This window comes from Rhineura floridana, chromosome 4, assembly GCF_030035675.1.
Source record: "Rhineura floridana isolate rRhiFlo1 chromosome 4, rRhiFlo1.hap2, whole genome shotgun sequence".
Classification (NCBI taxonomy): Eukaryota; Metazoa; Chordata; class Lepidosauria; order Squamata; family Rhineuridae; genus Rhineura; species Rhineura floridana.
In genome coordinates, this window is record NC_084483.1 from 208,887,241 (window position 1) to 208,907,384 (window position 20,144).

Sequence of the window (20,144 nt, forward strand, 5' to 3'; positions counted from 1 at the left end):
AGATCCCACAGATTCCAGCATGCAGCGATCCATCCCCAGCCTTAAGGCTCTCCAGACAGAGCCCCGACCCCAGCCCAGGGCAAAGCATTACTTCTTTGGCTTCCTTGGCGAAATGTCGATGGCAGGGCCCGGTGCTGGCATATCCATGGGGAACATGTCCACCCACAACTCCAGCCGTCCCTGCAATATTGGAAAGGCCCCGTTAGTGCCTCCTGAGTGCGCCTGAGTCCCTCATAATTGGACCCCGCCAAAATCCAATCCATTACCCCCAATGTATCCCCATTCCCACTTTCTCTCCACCCCAAGAATGTTTCAAAATCATAACATCCTGTTGGATCAGACCAAGGGTCCACATACTCTGCTATTCTGTTTCCAAATATGGACAAGAGGCATCCTGGAAGTTCGCAAGAAGGATTGGAAGACAATAGCCTCCCTCACTATTTGCTCTCCAGTCCAGTAACTGGCATTCAGAGATATACTGCCTCTGCACATGGAGGTTCATTTAGCCGTTCTGGCTGCTAGCTTATAACTCTATCCTCTGTGAATCTGTCATATTCTCTTTTAAAGTCATCATATCCCATGACCATCACCTCCACATCCTGTGGCAGGATCTGTAACTGTCGGAATCCTGCTGGGGAAAAAAGATGGTGTCTGGTGTGGGGAGGGATAGGAAGGGAAGTGGGAGGTGGAGTCAACGGTAGCTGGAAATGTATTCCTTGGGGTGCTGCTATGCTTGGAGTTCATGGGAAGGGGGGGCATATGGAGATTGTTTCAAAAGATGGCTGGAGTTGTAGTCCTCCACACCAGCGATATGTAGGCTAGAGTGTGCCAGGTACCTGTTCAATGCCTGGCTTGTCTGGGTTCAGCAAGGGCCGCGTTTCCACGTGCTCAGGCACTAGCTGGCAGCCCACACGAGGGATCTCTTCCCAGTGGTGCAACACCGTCAGCGCCACATGCTCATCGGTCTGCTTCTTCTGACCTGCAGGCGTGGCAAGCAATGCAGGGCCGGATTAAGCTGAGGAGGGCCCCTAGGCTGATTCTGAGCCGCCCGTCGTCCCGTCCCATCCCATCCCCCCCGCTTCACCTACCATTCCGCTTTACTGCGCGCGCAGGTTTGCCATCAATCAAGATGGCGGCCGAGGTTTCCCTAAGGGGCTGAAACCTTGACTGCCATCTTGATTGATGGCAAACTGCAAAAAACAGTGGAGAAAAAGATGAGTGAAGCGGGGGGATGGCGGGTGGTTCAGAAGCCCTTGTCCCATGATCCGCGGCTCCTGTCCCGCTTCTGCGGATCGTAGGCCCCCAATAGCTCTGAGCCCCTAGGCTTCAGCCTACTAAGCCTAATGGATAATCCAGCCCTGGAGCAATGAGACAATCTGGCAGAGGACAGTGCAGCAGATCAAACGCAGAGGGGCAGAAAAGTCTGCAAAACTCTCTCCTCCCATGTGACAAATGACAGGACTCTCACCCTCACCAAGTGTGATTATTTATTTATTTATTATTTGATTTATATCCTGCCCTTCCTCCCAGCAGGAGCCCAGGGCAGCACAGCTGTGTCTGAACAATATGCACAGCTGTGTCTGAAGAATAATGGTTAGAGCGAAATCAAGGTAAATCAAATCCCAAGTTGAGATCACCGGGATCTGCATTAAGTTATGCAAAATGAAGCAAATTGACATGGCTTTGCTACGCATACCTTTTTTGAATAACTTATTTTACTTATGCACAGTGGCAGGTGATGGCTCCATGTCAGTAGGGCAATGGAATCTGCTCTGGGTTTTAATCCAAACTTTCAAGAAGCTGAGCGGATTCCATTGCCCCACTGGCCTGGAGCCACTAGCTGCCACTGATGGAAAGTATGGCCCAACAATAGCAAACAGAACCCAGGAACATCAGCTAGATCATAGAATCATAGAACAGTAGAGTTGGAAGGGGCCTACAAGGCCATCCAGTCCAACCCCCTGCTCAATGCAGGAATCCAAATCAAAGCATTCCCGACAGATGGCTGTCCAGCTGCCTCTTGAAGGCCTCCAGTGTCGGAGAGCCCACTACCTCTCTAGGTCATTGGTCCCATTGTCGTATGGCTCTAACAGTTAGGAAGTTTTTCCTGATGTCCAGTCGAAATCTGGCTTCCAGCAACTTGAGCCCATTATTCCGTGTCCTGCACTCTGGGACGATCGAGAAGAGATCCCAACCCTCCTCTATGTGACAACCTTTCATGTACTTGAAGAGTGCTGTCCTGTCTCCCCTCAGTCTTCTCTTCTCCAGGCTCAACATGCCCAATTCTTTCAGTCTCTCCTCATAGGGCTTTGTTTCTAGTCCCCTGATCATCCTTGTTGCCCTCCTCTGAACCTGTTCCAGTTTGTCTGCATCCTTCTTGAAGTGCAGAGACCAGAACTGGATGCAGTATTCATGATGAGGCCTAACCAGTGCTGAATAGAGGGGAACGAGTACTTCACGCGATTTGGAAACTATACTTCTGTTAACACAGCCCAATATAGCATTTGCTATATATCAGCTGGCAGGATTATCCCTCTGGGATGGGGTTGAGAAGCTGAAGCACCTTGGCCAGTTCCTTGAAAGCTCAGACTGAAACCCCGAGCGGATTCCACTGCCCGACTGACATGCAGCCACCAGCTGCTACTGCTTACATGTGTCACCAGGTAAGAGAAGAAGCTGAGACGCCAACGTCTGCTCCTACTGCCACACCAGTTTAAAAAACTGCTTGGCCCTCCCAGAGCTTGGAAAAGTTACTTTTTTGAACTACAACTCCCATCAGCCCAGTCCAGTGGTCATGCTGGCTGGGGCTGATGGGAGTTGTAGTTCAAAAAAGTAACTTCTCCAAGCTCTGCCTCCCACTTGCTTTCGCGACTGACTGCCTAATTGCAGACATCCTGACAAAGCTACCTTTGCAGCCCTGAGGGCCAAGGCCTTGCTTTCTTCTTTTCCTTTTTGATAAGGTTCCCAGGATGCTGAATTCTGTGCACAGTACTAAAATTCAGTATTTCTACGATTATAGAATGCTCTGGTGGTTTTCAAGATCCATACAATGTTACCCTATGAATATGGACTAAGAAGCAGCTGACACCCACTGACTTCCAACCTTCACTTACCATTTTCATCCTCCACTTCTGTGGGGCCAGTGAAGACCCGATTCATCACCTTCACCCTGCCCCCAGGGCCATAGTGGGGCCCATCCACTTTCCCTTCTTTACATAGCTTGGATAGGATCTGAGCTGGTTTCTGGGGGTCGCGCCAGATATTATAGCCATGGCTGTTGGTAGAAATGTCACTCTGTCAGTTACAGGGACCAGTTGGGCCATTCAGTCCTTTGCTTCTGCATAGCTCACTTGCCACCAGCCCCTCACAAGCGCTCCTTAGAACAGGTTTGAAAGCCCACCCACTCCACTAGGCTGTTTTTAAAAGAGAAGGCTGGTTTATAATAGCTAATTTACTGGAAGAGTGATTCATGATACTAATGTTCTCCTACACTGACAAAAATGAACAACCTGGGAACATGAATTTATTTTATATATGGCACCTTTGGGAGCAAACTCTTCCTGGCAGCTTATAACAATAACAGAGGAAAATGATAAAAACTAAAATACAGTAAGATAAAAATAGAATTCTGGGAGACCAGTAACAAGGGACGGCTTTGTCCTCCCAGGTTCTCATTTTTCCAATCTTAAATTCAGTTCTTCACATTTCTGAAGCAATTTGAGCTTAAAAAAAAATCCTCATGAAAATTTCCCAGCATTTTAGTGTGAATTTAGTGCGGCATTTGATACCATCGACCATGGTATCCTTCTGGGGAGACTCGCGGAGTTGGGAGTTGGAGGCACTGCTTGGCAGTGGTTCCGCTCCTACTTGGTGGATCGTCTCCAGAAGGAAGTGCTTGGGGAACATTGCTCGACACCTTGGACTCTCCATTGTGGAGTCCCTCAGGGGTCGGTTTTGTCCCCCATGCTTTTCAACATCTACATGCAGCCTCTGGGTGCCATCAGGAGCTTTGGAGTGCGTTGCCACCAGTACGCTGATGACACGCAGCTCTATTTCTCCTTTTCACCTTCTACAGGTGAGTCTGTGGATGTGCTGAACCATTGCCTGACCGCGATAATGGACTGGATGAGAGCTAATAAACTGAGACTCAATCCAGACAAGACTGAGACACTGTTGGTGAATGCCTTCCCTGCCCAGATGGTGGATGTTTACCCTGTTCTATTTTTTTTTTTTTTTCAATAATTTTTATTCAGATTTTCATAAAACATACAAGACAAAATCACAAAACATTCAAAGACAAAAAACAAAATCAAAAATAGTCAAACAAAAAGAAAAAAAGAAAAAAAAAACAAAAATAAAAAATAAAGAGTAAAATATTGACTTCCCATTTGTCAAAGATCAAATCAGTTATAAGTCTATAATATATAACAATCCTGTCTCTTAAGTCATATTATAAAATCACTTTCCTCCAGTAGTTATCTTACTTAATCATCAAATCTCATAAACATTACTTTATTCTTTCCACAAAAAGTCAAAGAGAGGTTTCAATTCTTTAAGAAATATATCTATCAATTTTTTTTTCCAGATAAGCATATCGATTAATCCATCTCATTACTAATTATGATAATCTTATTGTCATAACCATAGTCAAAATAAACATTTCAATTAATCCATCACATCAGAATCTGTTAGGTTCAATAATTTCAGTAGCCATTGTTCTATTATCTCTATTAGTTCCATTTTCCATCTTCCATCTTCAGTAGTCTTGTTAAGTCCAGTAATTTCAATATCCAATCTTCCATTATCAGTATTCCATAATAATCTTGCTGTCAAAGCCATAGTCATATAGTAAGAGTCTGATGGGGATTACCTCTATCCCACATATTTTCTTGCCATCCATTCTGAATAGGTTGCTGAAATACTGCTGTAAAATCATATCTCTGTTCTTTTTTTCAAAATACACTGGGTCATCTCTTAAAAGTTTTTCCATTGTCACATGGCTGCAGTTAATTCCATAGATTTTCTCTATATTGGGCTCCATCACATCATTCCAGTCCAGAAGATTATCCATGCCATTGATAACTTTATCTCTAGAATCTTCATTCATTTCTTCAGAGATAACATTGAGTTCCAAACAATAGATTTTATTTCTAAAGTCCATAGACTCCAAATCTTGTTCCTGTTCCACGTTGGTTCCAATCTCCGGGATCTCCTCTCTCACAGGGACCCCTATTCCAGTCTCCAGGGTCACCTCTCTCACAGGGACCCCTGTTCCAATCTCTGGGGTCTCCTCTCTCACAGGGACCCCTTCCAGGGTCACCTCTCTCACAGGGACCCTTATATCTTTAATCTCCTGCTTCATTTTACTCAATTCAATTTTCATTATCTCAATCTCATCCATTATTTTCTGAAACATAGTTATTTCCAGATTTTCAGCCACTTTCTTAATTGCCATTTTAAAAGAAAAATATAGGAAAACCACTTCTTATTTCAGCAACAATTGGGTTAATACTCCAAACTTGGTGACATCACAGTATAAACAGAGCAGACAGCCTTATCTCTCCAATAGTTAAGTAAACAAAATGCAGTTCCCAGGATCGAAACAATTAATGGCAATCGTCAAGAAACAGATTCGTCAAAATAAAATAGACCAAAAAGAGAGTAGTCTCAAAACAGTATAATATTTTTCAAAATAAAAATCTGGAATAGAAATCCCTCTTCTGTGTATATCTTTAGAATGCAAATCCAGGACAGCTTTTTGCAACAAAAACAGAGATAAGCTATTAATTAGTGCGTAGCAGAGAGAAGTTACGGCTCCCCAGTGAGATGTCAAAAACCGATCAATCTGGCAAATCTCTTTTAAACAGCAACAATTTAAGTCAAGTAAAAGAAAAATATAGAAAGAAGGGTGCTTGCCTGTTAGTGCGTTCTCTCTTAGAAGATAAGGTGAACGTTCGCTTTATCAGATAGAGCTTGCTGTTGAAAATCCGTCCCACCTTCGTCGGCTGGACCTCGTCCCATAAATTAATGAGATCTGGTCGTCCCAACAAAAATAGGCTTTGAGGTTAATCTCTTCGTTTCTCCCTACCCGGGAGAAGTTTAATCAGTCAAAAAAAAAAGAAAAAACTGACTGATATATCTGAATAAGCTTCTTTTGAGGCAGGAGCCCGTCTCAAAAGCAGGCACAGGCTAAGTCACCCTTCCCGGAAGTCGATGTTTACCCTGTTCTAGATGGGGTTACACTCCCCTTGAAGGAACAGGTTCGTAGTCTGGGGGTTCTTTTCGATCCTTCCTTGTCTCTTGAGGCGCAAGTGGCCTCGGTGGCAAGGAACGTGTTCTACCACCTTTGGCTGGTAGCCCAGCTACGCCCTTATCTGGACAGGGATGACCTCGCCTCAGTTGTTCATGCTCTGGTAACTTCTAGGCTGGATTACTGTAATGCGCTCTACGTAGGGCTGCCCTTGAAGACAGTTTGGAAGCTCCAGCTAGTGCAAAACACAGCAGTCAGACTGCTGACGAGGACCAGCCGGTCAGCGCATATAACACCTATTCTGGCCCGTTTGCACTGGCTACCCATCTGTTTCCGAGCCAGATTCAAGGTGCTGGTTTTGACCTATAAAGCCTTACACGGCGTGGGACCGCAGTATCTTGTGGAACGCCTCTCCCGCTATGAACCTACCTGGTCACTTCGCTCAGCATCTAAGGCCCTCCTCCGGGTACCAACCCATCGGGAAGCCCGGAGGACAGTTACTAGATCCAGGGCCTTTTCTGTAGTGGCCCCCGAACTGTGGAACAGCCTCCCCGAAGAAGTACGCCTGGCGCCTACGCTTCTATCTTTTTGGCGCCAGGTTAAGACCTGGCTATGCTCCCAGGCATTTTAAGCGTTTAATGTTATAATTTTAAATTTTCTACTTTCTTTTGTTGCTGCTTGTGTTCATTGTTTGTAGGCTGATTTTATTGTGATATTTTGTATTTTAACTTTTTTGTACACCGCCCAGAGAGCTACTCGCTATGGGCGGTTTATAAATGAAACAAACAAACAAACAAACAAACAAACAAACAAATAAATAAATAAATAAATAAAATTTCTACTAAAAACATTTTTGTATGTAGTTTTGACAAATGTACACATTTTGCAAGCAATTTCTCCTAATATACTCTATATTTGTAAGTCATCTTCAATATATTGAATTTATATCCCACCAGAAAGAGCCCAGGCGACACTATGCACATTTCCCCTAATATATGCATTTTTGCAAACATTGGTTGGAGAATTGCAATATGAAATTTGGGTAAGTGCAAATTTCAATGAATGGCTGTGTTTCAGTTCTCAGATTGTTTCAGAAAGTGGGAATTTGGTAAATTTGGCTTTAAATGTAAACTGAATTGAATTTCTCCCCATCCCTATCCCATACTTCGGTTCCACTGACAGGTCCTCCAAGACATCTGACAGCTTGAAACCCAGGAGGGATGCTTGCCTGTATCTTTCTAAAGGCCAAAGAGACACAGGGTACCATGGAACTCTCTAAGCCCATTTCATTTTAAATGCCATCTTGAAAGTGAGCCCATTTCCCTTGGCTTTGCTATTCTTGGCAAGAAGCATCTTCGGAGAGTTGTGTGAGAGAGGGACAAGACACCTTCAGAGTAACTGCCCCTTCCTGCAGCCACAGCTTTGACTCTGTGTAGCCACAGTTGCTAAAATGCTATTAATGGGAAGGTGATATACATTTGAAGTATATATCCCCTGCTCTTCAGCTGAAAAAAAGGGGCAGATTCCTCTTCTTCCAGGCTTGCGGGATTTTCTTGGTTCTTTATCAGAATCCTGAGACCCACCTACTGCCCCAGCAGACAGAGCTGAATGGTTCATGGGTGAAGCATATAGCCTCTAGCACCCCATAAGCCACACTCCTGCATATACCAGTACAAATTTACATCTGGGATTGTAATATAGATCAGGGGTTCTAATTTAGAAAACAAAAAAGGCTTTTTTATCACTGTTGTTGAGTGACCAGGAGTAAAAAAAAACTCTTGCAAACCATCCAGGGTTCTCCCAATAGATCCCAATCAACTGTCTGGCCACCTCTGCCCTCACCCTTTTATTATGAGTGCTGTTTGCCCGAGAGAGAATGTTATCTTACCAGTGACAGGAAGCTAAAATAGTTCCTTTTAAATATATTGTTGGATGAGTATTTTAGCTTTGGTGTATTGCTGTTTTTATCTGATAATGTCTTTGTCGTTCTGTTTTTACCCTGTCAGTCACTTTGAAGCAATTGCATGCAAAAATGTGACATAATTATAGTAATAATGCCAAAGATTGCTGGTTCCTGTAGAAAACTGCCTGGATTGGCCTAAATACCAGTGAAGGTCTACAGCAGCCTTTCCCAACTAGTGGGCCACCAGATGTTGTTGGACCACAGCTCCCATCAGCCTCAGCCAGCATTGCCAACGGTCAGGAAAGATGGGAATTGTGGTCCAACAACATCTGGTGGCCCACTAGTTGGGGAAGGCTGGTCTAGAGCACTGGTCTTCAACTGACAGGTTGGTCACACTATTGGGTCATAGTCAGACCAACAGCAGCCCAACCACTATACAAATATATGGTAAAAGATTAAGAAATCCATGTGTAGGTCCTTGGTTTGAAAAGACTGAAAACTCCTGATATACAAGGATAAATGGGCCCAGTACAGTGTTCAGCACTCTTAAGTAAGAATGTAAGAAGGCCTCATTTTCCATTCTGCCCTGTGCCATCACATGCAGCACTGTTTCCATTCCGCTGCAGTTCATCTTCTGCAGTTCATATTCCTATCACTGTCTGCTGTGATGAAATTACATAATATGTAATTATATAAATTAAGTTGCATTGTCATTACATTATTCCACCCCATTCATTTCAATGGAAAGAAAACTCAGTGCAAATGGGGGGGCATAATCAATTACGCATTGTTTGCACACTGAAATTAACAAAACCAGCAAATACCAATTGTATTCGCAGGATTGATTTCCGTTCCATACATGGGAAATATAACTGAACATTGGCCATTTCCACTCTCATTTCTGTTTTTGTTGGAATTCGACATCCCTGCTCTCACTGTTGCAGTGTCCTTTCTGTTAATCCTGGAAAAGACTATCCTTCGCAGGCGTCTGCACAGAGAGCTAAAATGGCTGCCACAGCAAATACACACAAGGCCCCGGAACTACAAAATTCATCTCCGAGGGTGAGGGATTCTTACATGGAGTAGGTCTTGGAGATGCCACAGGTCGCTCTGTGCTTGCTGTAGTAGCGGTTCTCCAGATCTATCTTAGTCTCACCAATCAGATCATCGGAACCCACCAAGTCCCAGTCATAGACCGCTACCGTCAGCATGGATTCCATGGGAAATGTGGCCTCAATATCAAACGACCTGGATGGGAGGAGACAACAATTTGGAACTGTGAGGGACCCCGAAAAATAGCATTCTTCCATGTGGCGAGGGAGGGGAGGGCCAGCACACAGGGATGGAGAAACTTTAAAAAAATGTTCCTGAGCTGGGTGAAAGCGTAAGATGGACGCAAAAATAAACTAACTGGATGATCCTAGTTGTGATCAGGATTGACCCAAGATGTTTGATGCCTGGATTGTGGAATCCAGATTCACCACCACCACCACACACCCCTATTAATGCACTCTGATAAATGCGTGTTTTCCCCTCACAAGTGCATGCAGATTGTTCTCCCTCTCAAGGTGCCTTCTGGCAGGGCTGGCACCTGACTGGCCTTTCATATGATGTTGTATTATGAAAACACCAGCCTGGCTCACCACAGGACTCCCTTACTTTCCAAAGATGGGGTTCAGTTGCTTGGAGATGTAGTTCTCCTTGTCCTTAATATCTGTCTTTCCCAGCTTGATGACAATGTAGGGGTCAGCTTTGCCATTGATGTCAGCAGGATGCAAATCAGTGGCCTGGAAAGGAAGCCTCATCATCAGTCAAGGCTTGTTGTATGACACACTTTAAAGTTCCACATCGACAAAAGGGAGTGTAGCTACACTCGGTGGATGCTAGAAGCCTCTCCAGTTGAGAGGAATCCCCAGTTAAGGATCTTAATAATCATAGCCGGGAAAGATGCTGTCCAGGTTCTTGAAGTGGCCATGTCAGTGGGGCAGTGGAATGTGCTCCGGGTTTTAGTCTCAACTTTCAAGGAGCTGTCCCTCAACCTCTTTGACTAGTCAGACAGATGGAATGCCACACATGGGAAGGTACTTGGAAGACAGATGAGCAGGCAGACAAACTGTGAGATTATCAAACGTGGTGGATCTGCTTTGGGACCAGGACAGCCTGAGCTTGTCACTGTACACCATCCAACCTTTCCCCCCCAACCTGGTAACAAACACAGCAGACATCTCTCGAGCTGGACCCACTGCATAAATATTATTGTTATAATAATAAAAATTTATGCAGATGGGCCACCTCAAGAGATGAGGTGATATGAGGGGAGACAGGACAGCCCTCTTCAAGTACATAAAAGGTTGTCACATAGAGGAGGGCCGGGATCTCTTCTCGATCGTCCCAGAGTGCAGGACACGGAATAATGGGCTCAAGTTGCAGGAAGCCAGATTTCGACTGGACATCCGGAAAAACTGCCTAACTGTTAGAGCCATACGACAATGGAACCAATGACCTAGAGAGGCGCTCCAACACTGGAGGCCTTCAAGAGGCAGCTGGACAGCCATCTGTCGGGAATACTTTGATTTGGATTCCTGCATTGATCAGGGGGTTGGACTTGATGGCCTTATAGGCCCTTTCCAACTCTACTGTTCTATGATTCTATGATTCTATAAAAGACTCCTAGTCAGGCATGGAGAACAACATTTGTATAGGTGCCAATGAAATAGCCTGCAATCAGAAAGTTCCCTTGCAAGGGATCCGGGGATCCATCTCTTGAACTATGTGTGGTTGGACCAGATTTGCTCTCTTCCGAAAGAAAATGATCCCAGCGAAAGCTACTCTGTACTTCCCCATTGTTCAGGGGAGGAAGCAGCAAAATAGTGTCCTTCTTAAAACATTGGAAGTCAAAACTGAATCTAGCAACTGAGAGCATACGAAGTTTGAGGGTTCCCTCTTGTTGACCCAGAAGCGGTTCTCTGGGTGGGGCACAGCCTCTATGCTGGCTTCAGGGCAAGAGGATGTGTACTGCTTACCAGGAAAGAGAGGTGGAAAGGTGAGGCAGCAGCGATGTTGGCAAGGTGCATATGCCCCAGCAGGTGTGCCAAGTTGGCTCTGTGGTTGCTTTGGCACTGCACTGGCCTTCCCTCTCCCATGCTAGTTTAGCAGCTCCGCCTCGCCTAGCAAGTCACGTCTGCTGACCCAGGTGAGAAGCCAAGGATCCGTTCCTTAGAGCTGGAAGAGTTGTGAGAAGAAAGAGGCCCGGAAAACAACATATTCCTTTCTCTTACCCTTACAACGTAGACGCGGACCAGCACATTGAGGGGGTCATTGCTTGGGATCCCTTGGAACATGCCAAAATTTGGATCGTATCCAGCCTCCTTTGTAATGTCATTAGGAAGTGGTACTTTGTAGACACACAAGGAGCCCTGGAGGGGTGAGAAGATGTTTTAATTTGGTTAAAATGGAAAATCTGAGCAAAGCAAGTAGGAAGCACTTACTAAGTGCCCCCCTTTTCTGCATCTTTATAGCAGTCCCATGAAATATCAAAGAATATTGTGGCACCTTAGAGACTAAGCGTGTTATACAACTAAATCCTTGTGTGAATTCACATTAAAATTCAAACTGAACTGAATTTCTTCCCCCTTTTCAGCCACAAGACTCTTCCTTGTTTGTGCTGCAACGTGGCCAGATGGCTTTGGAAATTATTATCATGAACTATGTCAATGCCATTGACACCTGTCGTTCATTTTGTTGTAAGGCTATAGATGTTAAGGTGAACTCCTCACTGTCTACCCAGGTAGATGGAGTTTTTCTCGCTCTGCTGTTATCATTTGCCATTCATTTCTTTGCAAGGTTAAACAACTGCAAACTGTACTGAGGAGGCTTATGAAAACTCTTAAAAGGAGGCCATTAGAACAGAACACGTTATCCTTCGCCCCATTCCCAGAGACAGGGCACTGGGGTGATGGATTGTTAAGTCAGGTTCATTAGCAGGAAGTACTATAAAAATACCCAGAACATCCCTGAGAAATTAACCAGACAGGTGACTGGGTTGATCTTTGAGGAAATGTAAGAAATTGCTAAGAGAGGTTTAAAACCTCACTAACCTTTCTTTGCTCATTGTGCTGAATGTTTAGGATGCAGATAGCTGACTGGTCTCCCCCAGTCAGCACACACCACGGGTGAGTCTGTTTTCAACTAGAGTAACTGCAGTTTTTAAAATTTTTAATGGGGCTGGGGGGTGTAGGAACTAAGGCTGCAGCAAAAGGGGAGGTGCTTTTCAACTGCTGTGTTGCAAGGGGAAGAGGCTGGGAACTGGGGTGAAACTATTTGCCCACTTGGCCTAGTGGGTGCAGGAATCATTGCCCTCACTCTGAATTGGCTGTGTGACATCACTGTATGTCATATGCTTTTCTTGACTTGTGGAGGCTCACTCTGCTACTAAGGTTGCTAGGCCTTGTCCAGAGATGATGCCTATCTCTTGGGTTGCTCAGATGCACTGGGAGACTTTACAAGACTCTGAAAACACCCCTCTGCCGGTCCCTCTGCACACTTCGTGGCCACCAGAACTCTACTTTGTCTTCCAGAACGGATGCGAAAAGAGGAGGAACTGGTGGAACAACAGGAGGTGTGGAGGCACAACGTGTGCATCCTTTCTGGATGCAAAAGTATAGACATACCGGTAAAGCTCAAAGAAGACTGAGCATTACAAGGCCCCTGAATTCTTTCACAGTTCAGATTAAACTGAGCCAGCAAAGAATTTCCAGTTTACTAATCAGCTCATCAGACCCACTCCCTCCCACACAGTCCCCTTCCATTTCAGCTATTTATATACTGCTTAATCACCAAAGTTTCTAAGCAGCGTACACAAAGATTACAAAAAGCATGCAGTGGGTAAAATCAATTAAAATTAATCATAAACTTCCTTAAAATGCCTGCTGAAATAGAAAGGTCTTTCTCAAGTGCCTGAAGTTCAACAGGGAGGGCACCTCTATGACCTCAGCCAGGAGGGAGATCTACAAAATAGGGCCCACAGTACTGCATGCACAGCTCCTGACAGATACAGAGTGTTCATCTGGGCCATGGGGGACCACTAACAGACACTCCCCTGTATCCCCTACATTGAGCAGGGGGTTGGACTTGATGGCCTTATAGGCCCCTTCCAACTCTACTATGATTCTGTCTCAGCCCGCTTCCCTTTAAAGAAGGAGAAGCTGCTTTCTGGTGTGCTGCAATAACAGGACCAGGAATAACAGACCTAGCACCACTTGAAAAAAAGAGACTTATGAAATCAGGTTGGCTTTGGTAAATAAGTGGAGCCGTTTCCAAGTTTGTTTGTTTAAAACAGCTCAGTGGGTTTTACTCAGAGCAGACCCACTGAAATAAATTGACCTAACTTAGGCCACATTCACACCATACATTTATTCTACTGTAGTTTACTGTAGTTTGTGAAGGGCTCTGAACGTTAAGTAGGAATGGGGGAGAATATTTGCTAAATCGGACTTAGTACCAAATTCTGACTGAATTCAACAGTCCGCTATCTTTTTGGACCGACACTGATTTCTTGCGGTGGGCCGCAGCTTCAATCGGCATGGATTTTGCGGCTGCAATCTGCAAGTTTTTTTTCAAAATTTTCCTCCTATTTTACATAATTATCGTCATATTTTCCTCAAAGTTGCTGCATTTGTAACAGTGCAGGTGTTGTAACGATCGCCATTTGTCCATTATATATTATGAAAAAATAGCATTATTATCGCCATATAATGCAAAAAATATTGGCTGCCTGCCCTGCCCTAGGCTATACATGTCATCAGTGTTAATTGTCAAATCATCCTGCAATTTTGTGTTTTTCAAACAAGACAGCTCAGAGCATTCTGAATCTTGCGTGGGAAGCATTATGATGATGAGAAAGATTGACCCACGCAACTCACTCCTTCCCCATCCCACTTTTATTGTTGCTGTCCTCAGCTCATCAGGGTCTCTCTCTCTTTGTGCTAAATGGTTGTGTGTGTGAATAAAAATACAAGGTGGTACTAGGGGGGGTGATGCTGCTGCAGCGCTGCTGACAAACTTATTCAAGAATAGTGAATAACGAAAGGGAGGGGAATCATTAAGCAGCACATCAGTTAGCCTGAGGCAAGAGACAGACTCAAAGGCAATTATCTCCTCATTGATATGTAAATAGGAGGAAAACCACGTAGAACACCGAGATCATTTACATAAGCATTTATGTTAAAAATTACACATTTTTTTCACCACCGAAAAAACAAGAACCGCAGATCAAATCACTTAAAACAACCAACCCCCCCCCCACACAGTGGATTGAATTGGCAAGTGCCAACACAAGAAGGAACAAAAAAAGGAGGGATCAGGATCAAACAACGGACTATCAGAATACAAGCGGATCAGAACTAGACACAGAGCCGCATCCCTATTCTTGTTACAGAGGTACAGAGTGGTTTAACAGTCAGTCTCTCTTCCCAGAGAACTCTGGAAATTGTAGCTCTGTGAGGGGAACAGGCCTGCTAACACTCTCAGCAAGATACACAAACTACCTTTCCCAGAATTCTTTGGGGGAACCCATGACTGTGAAGAGTGGACCAATAGTGGAATAAATGTATGGCGTGAATGTGCTCCAAGGCACGTTCATTCATTTTAGTGGGTCTACTACTTTGAATAAAACTTAGTTGAATGTTGCCCAGCGTATTTTCAAATCCAATTGGTGTGGGGTTCAGTCACCCATTTCTAGAACTGCCAAGGCACCATGTCCACCAGGAGAGGGCCTGATGCTGATTTGGATCTCCTGACGGCGGAGGTTGTGGCTGTCAGAGTCAAGCTCACCTTGAACCTGCCCACGATGCGATCCTCATCCGCTGTGCTGTCATCATCATCACCAATCTTCCCCCGGAAAAGGTTGAAAGTGTGCAGCCAGTCCTCAAAGCTGTCAAACTCTGCCTCCAGCTCCTTTGGGTAGACCTGAGGTGGCAAGAAACCAGAAGGTTACTGAAGCAAGCAAGGATAGCTGGGCTTCTGGTTGCCATAACCCCTTTCCTTCTCCATATTTAAAAACAACAGTAGTCACAATGCGGTCCCGGTGGACCTCCCTCTTCCAGATGCAGTGGCTCTGATGTGCACCATTCCCCCACACACACACATACAACCTGCCAGTCTCTTTGGAATTCCTTCTCCTTAAATAAGAGACAGGCGCCATCTCTGTTGTCTTTTCGGACCCTACTGAAGACCTTCCTCTTTCAACAAGCCTTTTAAGCAGAGACCTAATTCAAGTCTGCATCTCTACTGGAATTTTTTTAAATGTTTAAATGTTTTTAAAGTCTGCGTCTGTGTTGGGATTGCTTTTTAATATGTTCTTAAACCTTATTTAAAATGTTTTTAATCTTAGACTATGTTTTGAAAGCTTTTTTTAAGAAATGTTTTTAAAGATGTTTTTCTTTTACTTTGCTTTAAAGTTTGTTTTTATGATGTTTTAAAGTTTTTAGTGCTTTTGTTTGCCGCCCTGGGCTCCTGCTGGGAGGAAGGGCGGGATATAAATCAAATAATAAATAAATAAAAATAAAGATGTCCAAAGATTGTTTACTGCTTTATCATCTGTTTGCTACCCTGGGCTACCAGTGGGAGGAAGAGTGGAACATTTTTATTGTTATTATTATAATTAATAATGTAACTCCATCCATTGCAATCGAGGGGAAAGGGAACAAAGGGAGACTCACATGGAGTTGCCCAAAGCAATGAGGCAACTTCTTCTATTCATAGAATAATAGAATCGAAGAGTTGGAAGGGGCCTATAAGGCCATCTAGTCCAACCCCTGCTCAATGCAGGAATCCAAATCAAAGCATTCCTGACAGATGGCTGTCCAGCTGCCTCTTGAATGCCTCCAGTGTTGGACAGCCCACTACCTCCCTAGGGCATTGGTTCCATTGTCGTATGGCTCTAACAGTTAGGCAGTTTTTCCTGATGTCCAGTCAAAATCTGGCTTCCTGCAACTTGAGCCCATTATTCCGTGTCCTGCACTCTGGGACGATCGAGAAGAGATCCCAGCCCTCCTCTGTGTGACAACCTTTCATGTACTTGAAGAGTATTACTTTGTTTCCAATCAGTCCATGGCGTGTAGCTTCCTGATGAAATCATGTAAGTTTTAATACCACCAATGTTAACAGATTTTTATTTGTCCCGCTTTTTTTGCACTAGAGCACAGGAGTGCCTCTCCAGGCAGCAATAATGGATAACGTTGGAGGAGAAGCACTGTGGGACAACTGGTCAAGCGTACTGATGTGTGGATGGCCCAGTATAAATCCACCACTAATGCATGGTTGAGTCAATAGTATGTGGCAGAAGATACCAGCAACCCCCCCACACACACACACACACCAGTCTGGAGGGGGCCCAGGAGTGCAGAGCTAAACCGCCATAAATTCCCCTTTGTGGTCAAATGCGTATTGTGCTGCTGGGATTTGGAAGAGCTCACCTTCATCTCATCGATCTTCTGCTTCTTCTTCTCAGGAGCGTCCGGCAGCTGTTGTTGCTGTTTCTTCTTCTTGTCCTCTTTGAGCGCCTTGCCTTTCTCCTTGGTCTTCCCTTGGCCCTTCGAGCCTTTCATAGGAGAGTCATCAAGTCTCATTTCTGAGCCCCAAAGGGAAGAAGTGTTGGATGGCGGAGGGGAAGGGCGGATGGCGGGCGTGCAGGAGGTTGCGGTGGAGGAGAAGGCAGGTGAGAAACAGAATGTGCAGCCTTGATGTGCATGACAGCTGACAGACAGATGCTATAAATTAAATGGTTCCCTTTCCATTCAGCCTTGGAAGGCAATCACACCAGCACACCATCCTTGCTATTATAAGGCATTTGCGGGGGTCTTTTTTCTGGTTTCTTACTATGCGACAGACACTTTGGTTGCTAGAACTGATATATATCAGGAATAGGGATGGGATTCATTGGCTGGTGCTGATTCAAAAGCATTCCATCGATCTAACAGGCATTGATTTGAGCTCATTCTTTATCTAGTAGCCACTGTTTTTACTGATCCATGTGTTCTTTTCACTTGGAAAAATATTGGTATTTTATTGATATTTCTTTTAAAAATATTGATATTTTAAAGGAAATATTGATATTTTAAAAGGAAATATTGATAAATTATCATACTTAAAACCGCTGTTTTAGAGTTTTTTATAATGTCAGCGGAAATTCACTACATTAAAATCCAATCCTCAATGACTGAGAATAAGCAAATTAATTTTAATTGCTGTAAACTGCCCAAAGAGCTTCGGCTATGGGGTGATATATAAATGTAACAAATAAATAAATAACGGAAAATTCGGTAACACGTCTGATTTGGGCAGAATCCGAGTGCATCCCTAATCAGGAATAAGGAAACTGCAGTAAATGGGTTAATACTGGCGAGAAGTGCAAGAAAAGATTGGCCTGCAATTCTAGTCAAGAGGGAAACGACCAAAGTTGCATAGAGAATGAGATGGAATCAGCAACTATTTATCTGCCCACAGATCCAACAGTTGCCTTCTATAGCAACGGAAGGTTGCTTTATTTTTCATAGAGGTCATTCACTGCAGTCAGAAAGCATGGTTTACAGATGAGTAAGAGTTAGGGAAGGCCTTTTGGTTAGCCTGGATCTGGCCGTATTGTGAGTTTCATCGCATTTCCTTACTATACAGAGACATTAAATGTCCTGACTTCAGCCTAACCTGTAACTTTTATTCCTGCATCCGGAAAAGCTTCCAGGATGCCGGATGTTCCTGTCAACATGCAAAGTTGATGGAAGAAGGAGAGACATTTGGTCAAAAGTGCTCATCCGTCAGCTTCCAGAAACACAATTGTCCTGGCTGCAAAGTCCTGGACTTAAGAAGAGGAAATGTTTCCAGGAAACTGATACTGATGCAATTGAAGGGACTCTCCAGGTGTCCTTTTCATTGTGCATCCAGGATGATTTGTCTTCATGATGGTATCGGGGCTGTTATACACAATCCTGCTTCCAATACTCTTTGCACCTGCAAACATGGACATGTTGCTTTGTTTCCAGTTGGTGTTTGGGTTGGTTTCTGAAAATAAGCTGAGCTACTTCTAATTTATTTGAAAATAGTTCTGCTAATTTTCAAATGAATATGAAGTAAGGCAGGCTTGGGGGTTGGAGGGATCCCACTTTTCTAGTCCATACCATCTGGACACTCTCTGTGCATGCCTGTCTATGTGGCTGTTCTTGCATAATGGCTCTGCACTGAACAACTGAGGACCTGAGCCCATGAGCAAACACAACCCCCCTGGCCTTTCCCAACAGGTCTGACATTCCCAGATCCAAAACTTGATTCTGCACCTGCCGACTTTCATAGCCTCGTTGCCAAAGGTGGGATGATGACAGAGAAATAGACATTGAAGAAGAGGGAAGTTCCATGCAGCAAGGGGACAGAATGTGCCCAAACCTTAGCTTTTGGGTGGTTGGCAAAGGCAGAGAGAGAAAGAGAGAGAGAGAGAGAGAAATAAATGGAAGGAGCTGATGGTGCCATGGAAGGAGCCTGTCCTGAAAACTACTACAACTGTCTTCAAAGGTGGAAGTGGACAATTGGCCTTCATTTTCAACTATTCCTCTGTTGCTAAAATTGTATTGTACTTGAATTTTATTGTTTTTCCCTCTAGGAGAAGAGGACTTTGGAGTGGGTAAATGTCTGTCAAGGAAAGGGTTAAACATCCCCACACGCATACACATTTTATTGGTACTCTGATAAACCTGAAGGTGCTCACAGATGCTCTGCATGAAAGAAAGAAAGAAAGAAAAACACACCCCAAGAGACACAAAGGGCCCTGACTTTTAATCGCTGCATGACAGATGAACTAATCCAGAGGTGGAGAGTTTCCCTTCTATGGAGCAGCAATGCTCCACCATTTAATTTTTGCTTGTTTTGCAGCTGTTAACGGTGCCAACACTGTTAACGAGTGGGTCTTTTTCTCAGTTTGAATTCCCCAGCTTCCCAGAAATTTACCGTCAGTCATCTCCATCTCTTCCTTCTCCTCAGAGTCTGCTGCAGCTGCCTCCTGCTGTCGAAGTAACTAGACAAAGAGAGGTTACACAATGATGTAGGTGAATCTGTCACTGTTTGTCCTGGAGAACCCCTAGAACTTGGGCGGCAAGGTTCTTCCGGACCTTAGCGTATGCATCTAGAGTGTTGCATTTGAATGCAGTTCTTCCCGTGGCATGAATGACACAGACATTTTAGAGAGTGGTCTTTATATCTTTCCTCTTGGGCGGTAAATGATGTGAAATTTCAGAAGGTTATTGTGTTTCCATAAAGCTTTTTGCTTGCATGGCATATTAAAAGCAGATATGCATTTCAACTTTGATTTGTTGGCTTGTTTATTTAAAAAAGTGTTCTATTTAAATTACTGCAGAATGCAAAAACAAAAAGAGAACACTTTAAAACAGTTGATTATATTGTAGTCAGTGTTTCTGTACAAACCCACTATTCATTTAAAATTTAAATCCCACTTCCTGCTGGGGCCATTAAACTTACCACCATTATTAAGAAAAGAACGGAGAACATAGTGTCTGCTGTGATGGCATAGAGAGTCCTCCAGATCACAGAATATGCAGCCTAGAGGGGCATAGTGAAATTCTTCCTGTGGCATGAAATACTAGGTGAATGTTGGATCATGTGACCAAACCAAGCTTAAAAAAAATGGGAAAGACCAAATACATCTCATACAAAATTTAGAGTTGCATCTTGTACCCATGAAGAATGGGGGAATGACTGTCACACGGCTTCTGATCCCCATCCCAGAGGAATAATCGTGCCAGTTGATCTAGTTGGTGCTTCTGAGCTCCTTCTACTACTGTTGGCATCTAAGAGGGCTTCAGTATCTTGGACAGCTCCTTTAAAGTTTGTACTAAAACCCGGAGCGGCTTCCACTGCCCCACTGACATGGAGCCACCAGACTCCACTGCCTTCCTTAGGCTCTCCTCTCCCCCTCCAGAGCCACCCTCG

General features: G+C 44.2%; 1 protein-coding gene across 4 annotated transcripts in view; it reads right to left on the reverse strand.

Annotated features, from left to right (window-relative positions):
* The window catches only part of OTOF (otoferlin), a 219,258-nt gene that overhangs the window by 9,087 nt on the left and 190,027 nt on the right, over positions 1-20,144 (reverse strand). For all 4 annotated transcript variants that reach the window (XM_061626513.1, XM_061626515.1, XM_061626516.1 and 1 more), the window contains 9 exons: positions 19,146-19,212; positions 16,628-16,752; positions 14,985-15,119; positions 11,432-11,569; positions 9,813-9,940; positions 9,231-9,401; positions 3,114-3,274; positions 837-979; positions 92-180 (listed from right to left, as the gene is read on the reverse strand). In XM_061626513.1, the coding sequence (XP_061482497.1) occupies positions 92-180; positions 837-979; positions 3,114-3,274; positions 9,231-9,401; positions 9,813-9,940; positions 11,432-11,569; positions 14,985-15,119; positions 16,628-16,752; positions 19,146-19,212 (1,157 nt within the window). The remainder of the gene's footprint in view (positions 1-91; positions 181-836; positions 980-3,113; positions 3,275-9,230; positions 9,402-9,812; positions 9,941-11,431; positions 11,570-14,984; positions 15,120-16,627; positions 16,753-19,145; positions 19,213-20,144) is intronic.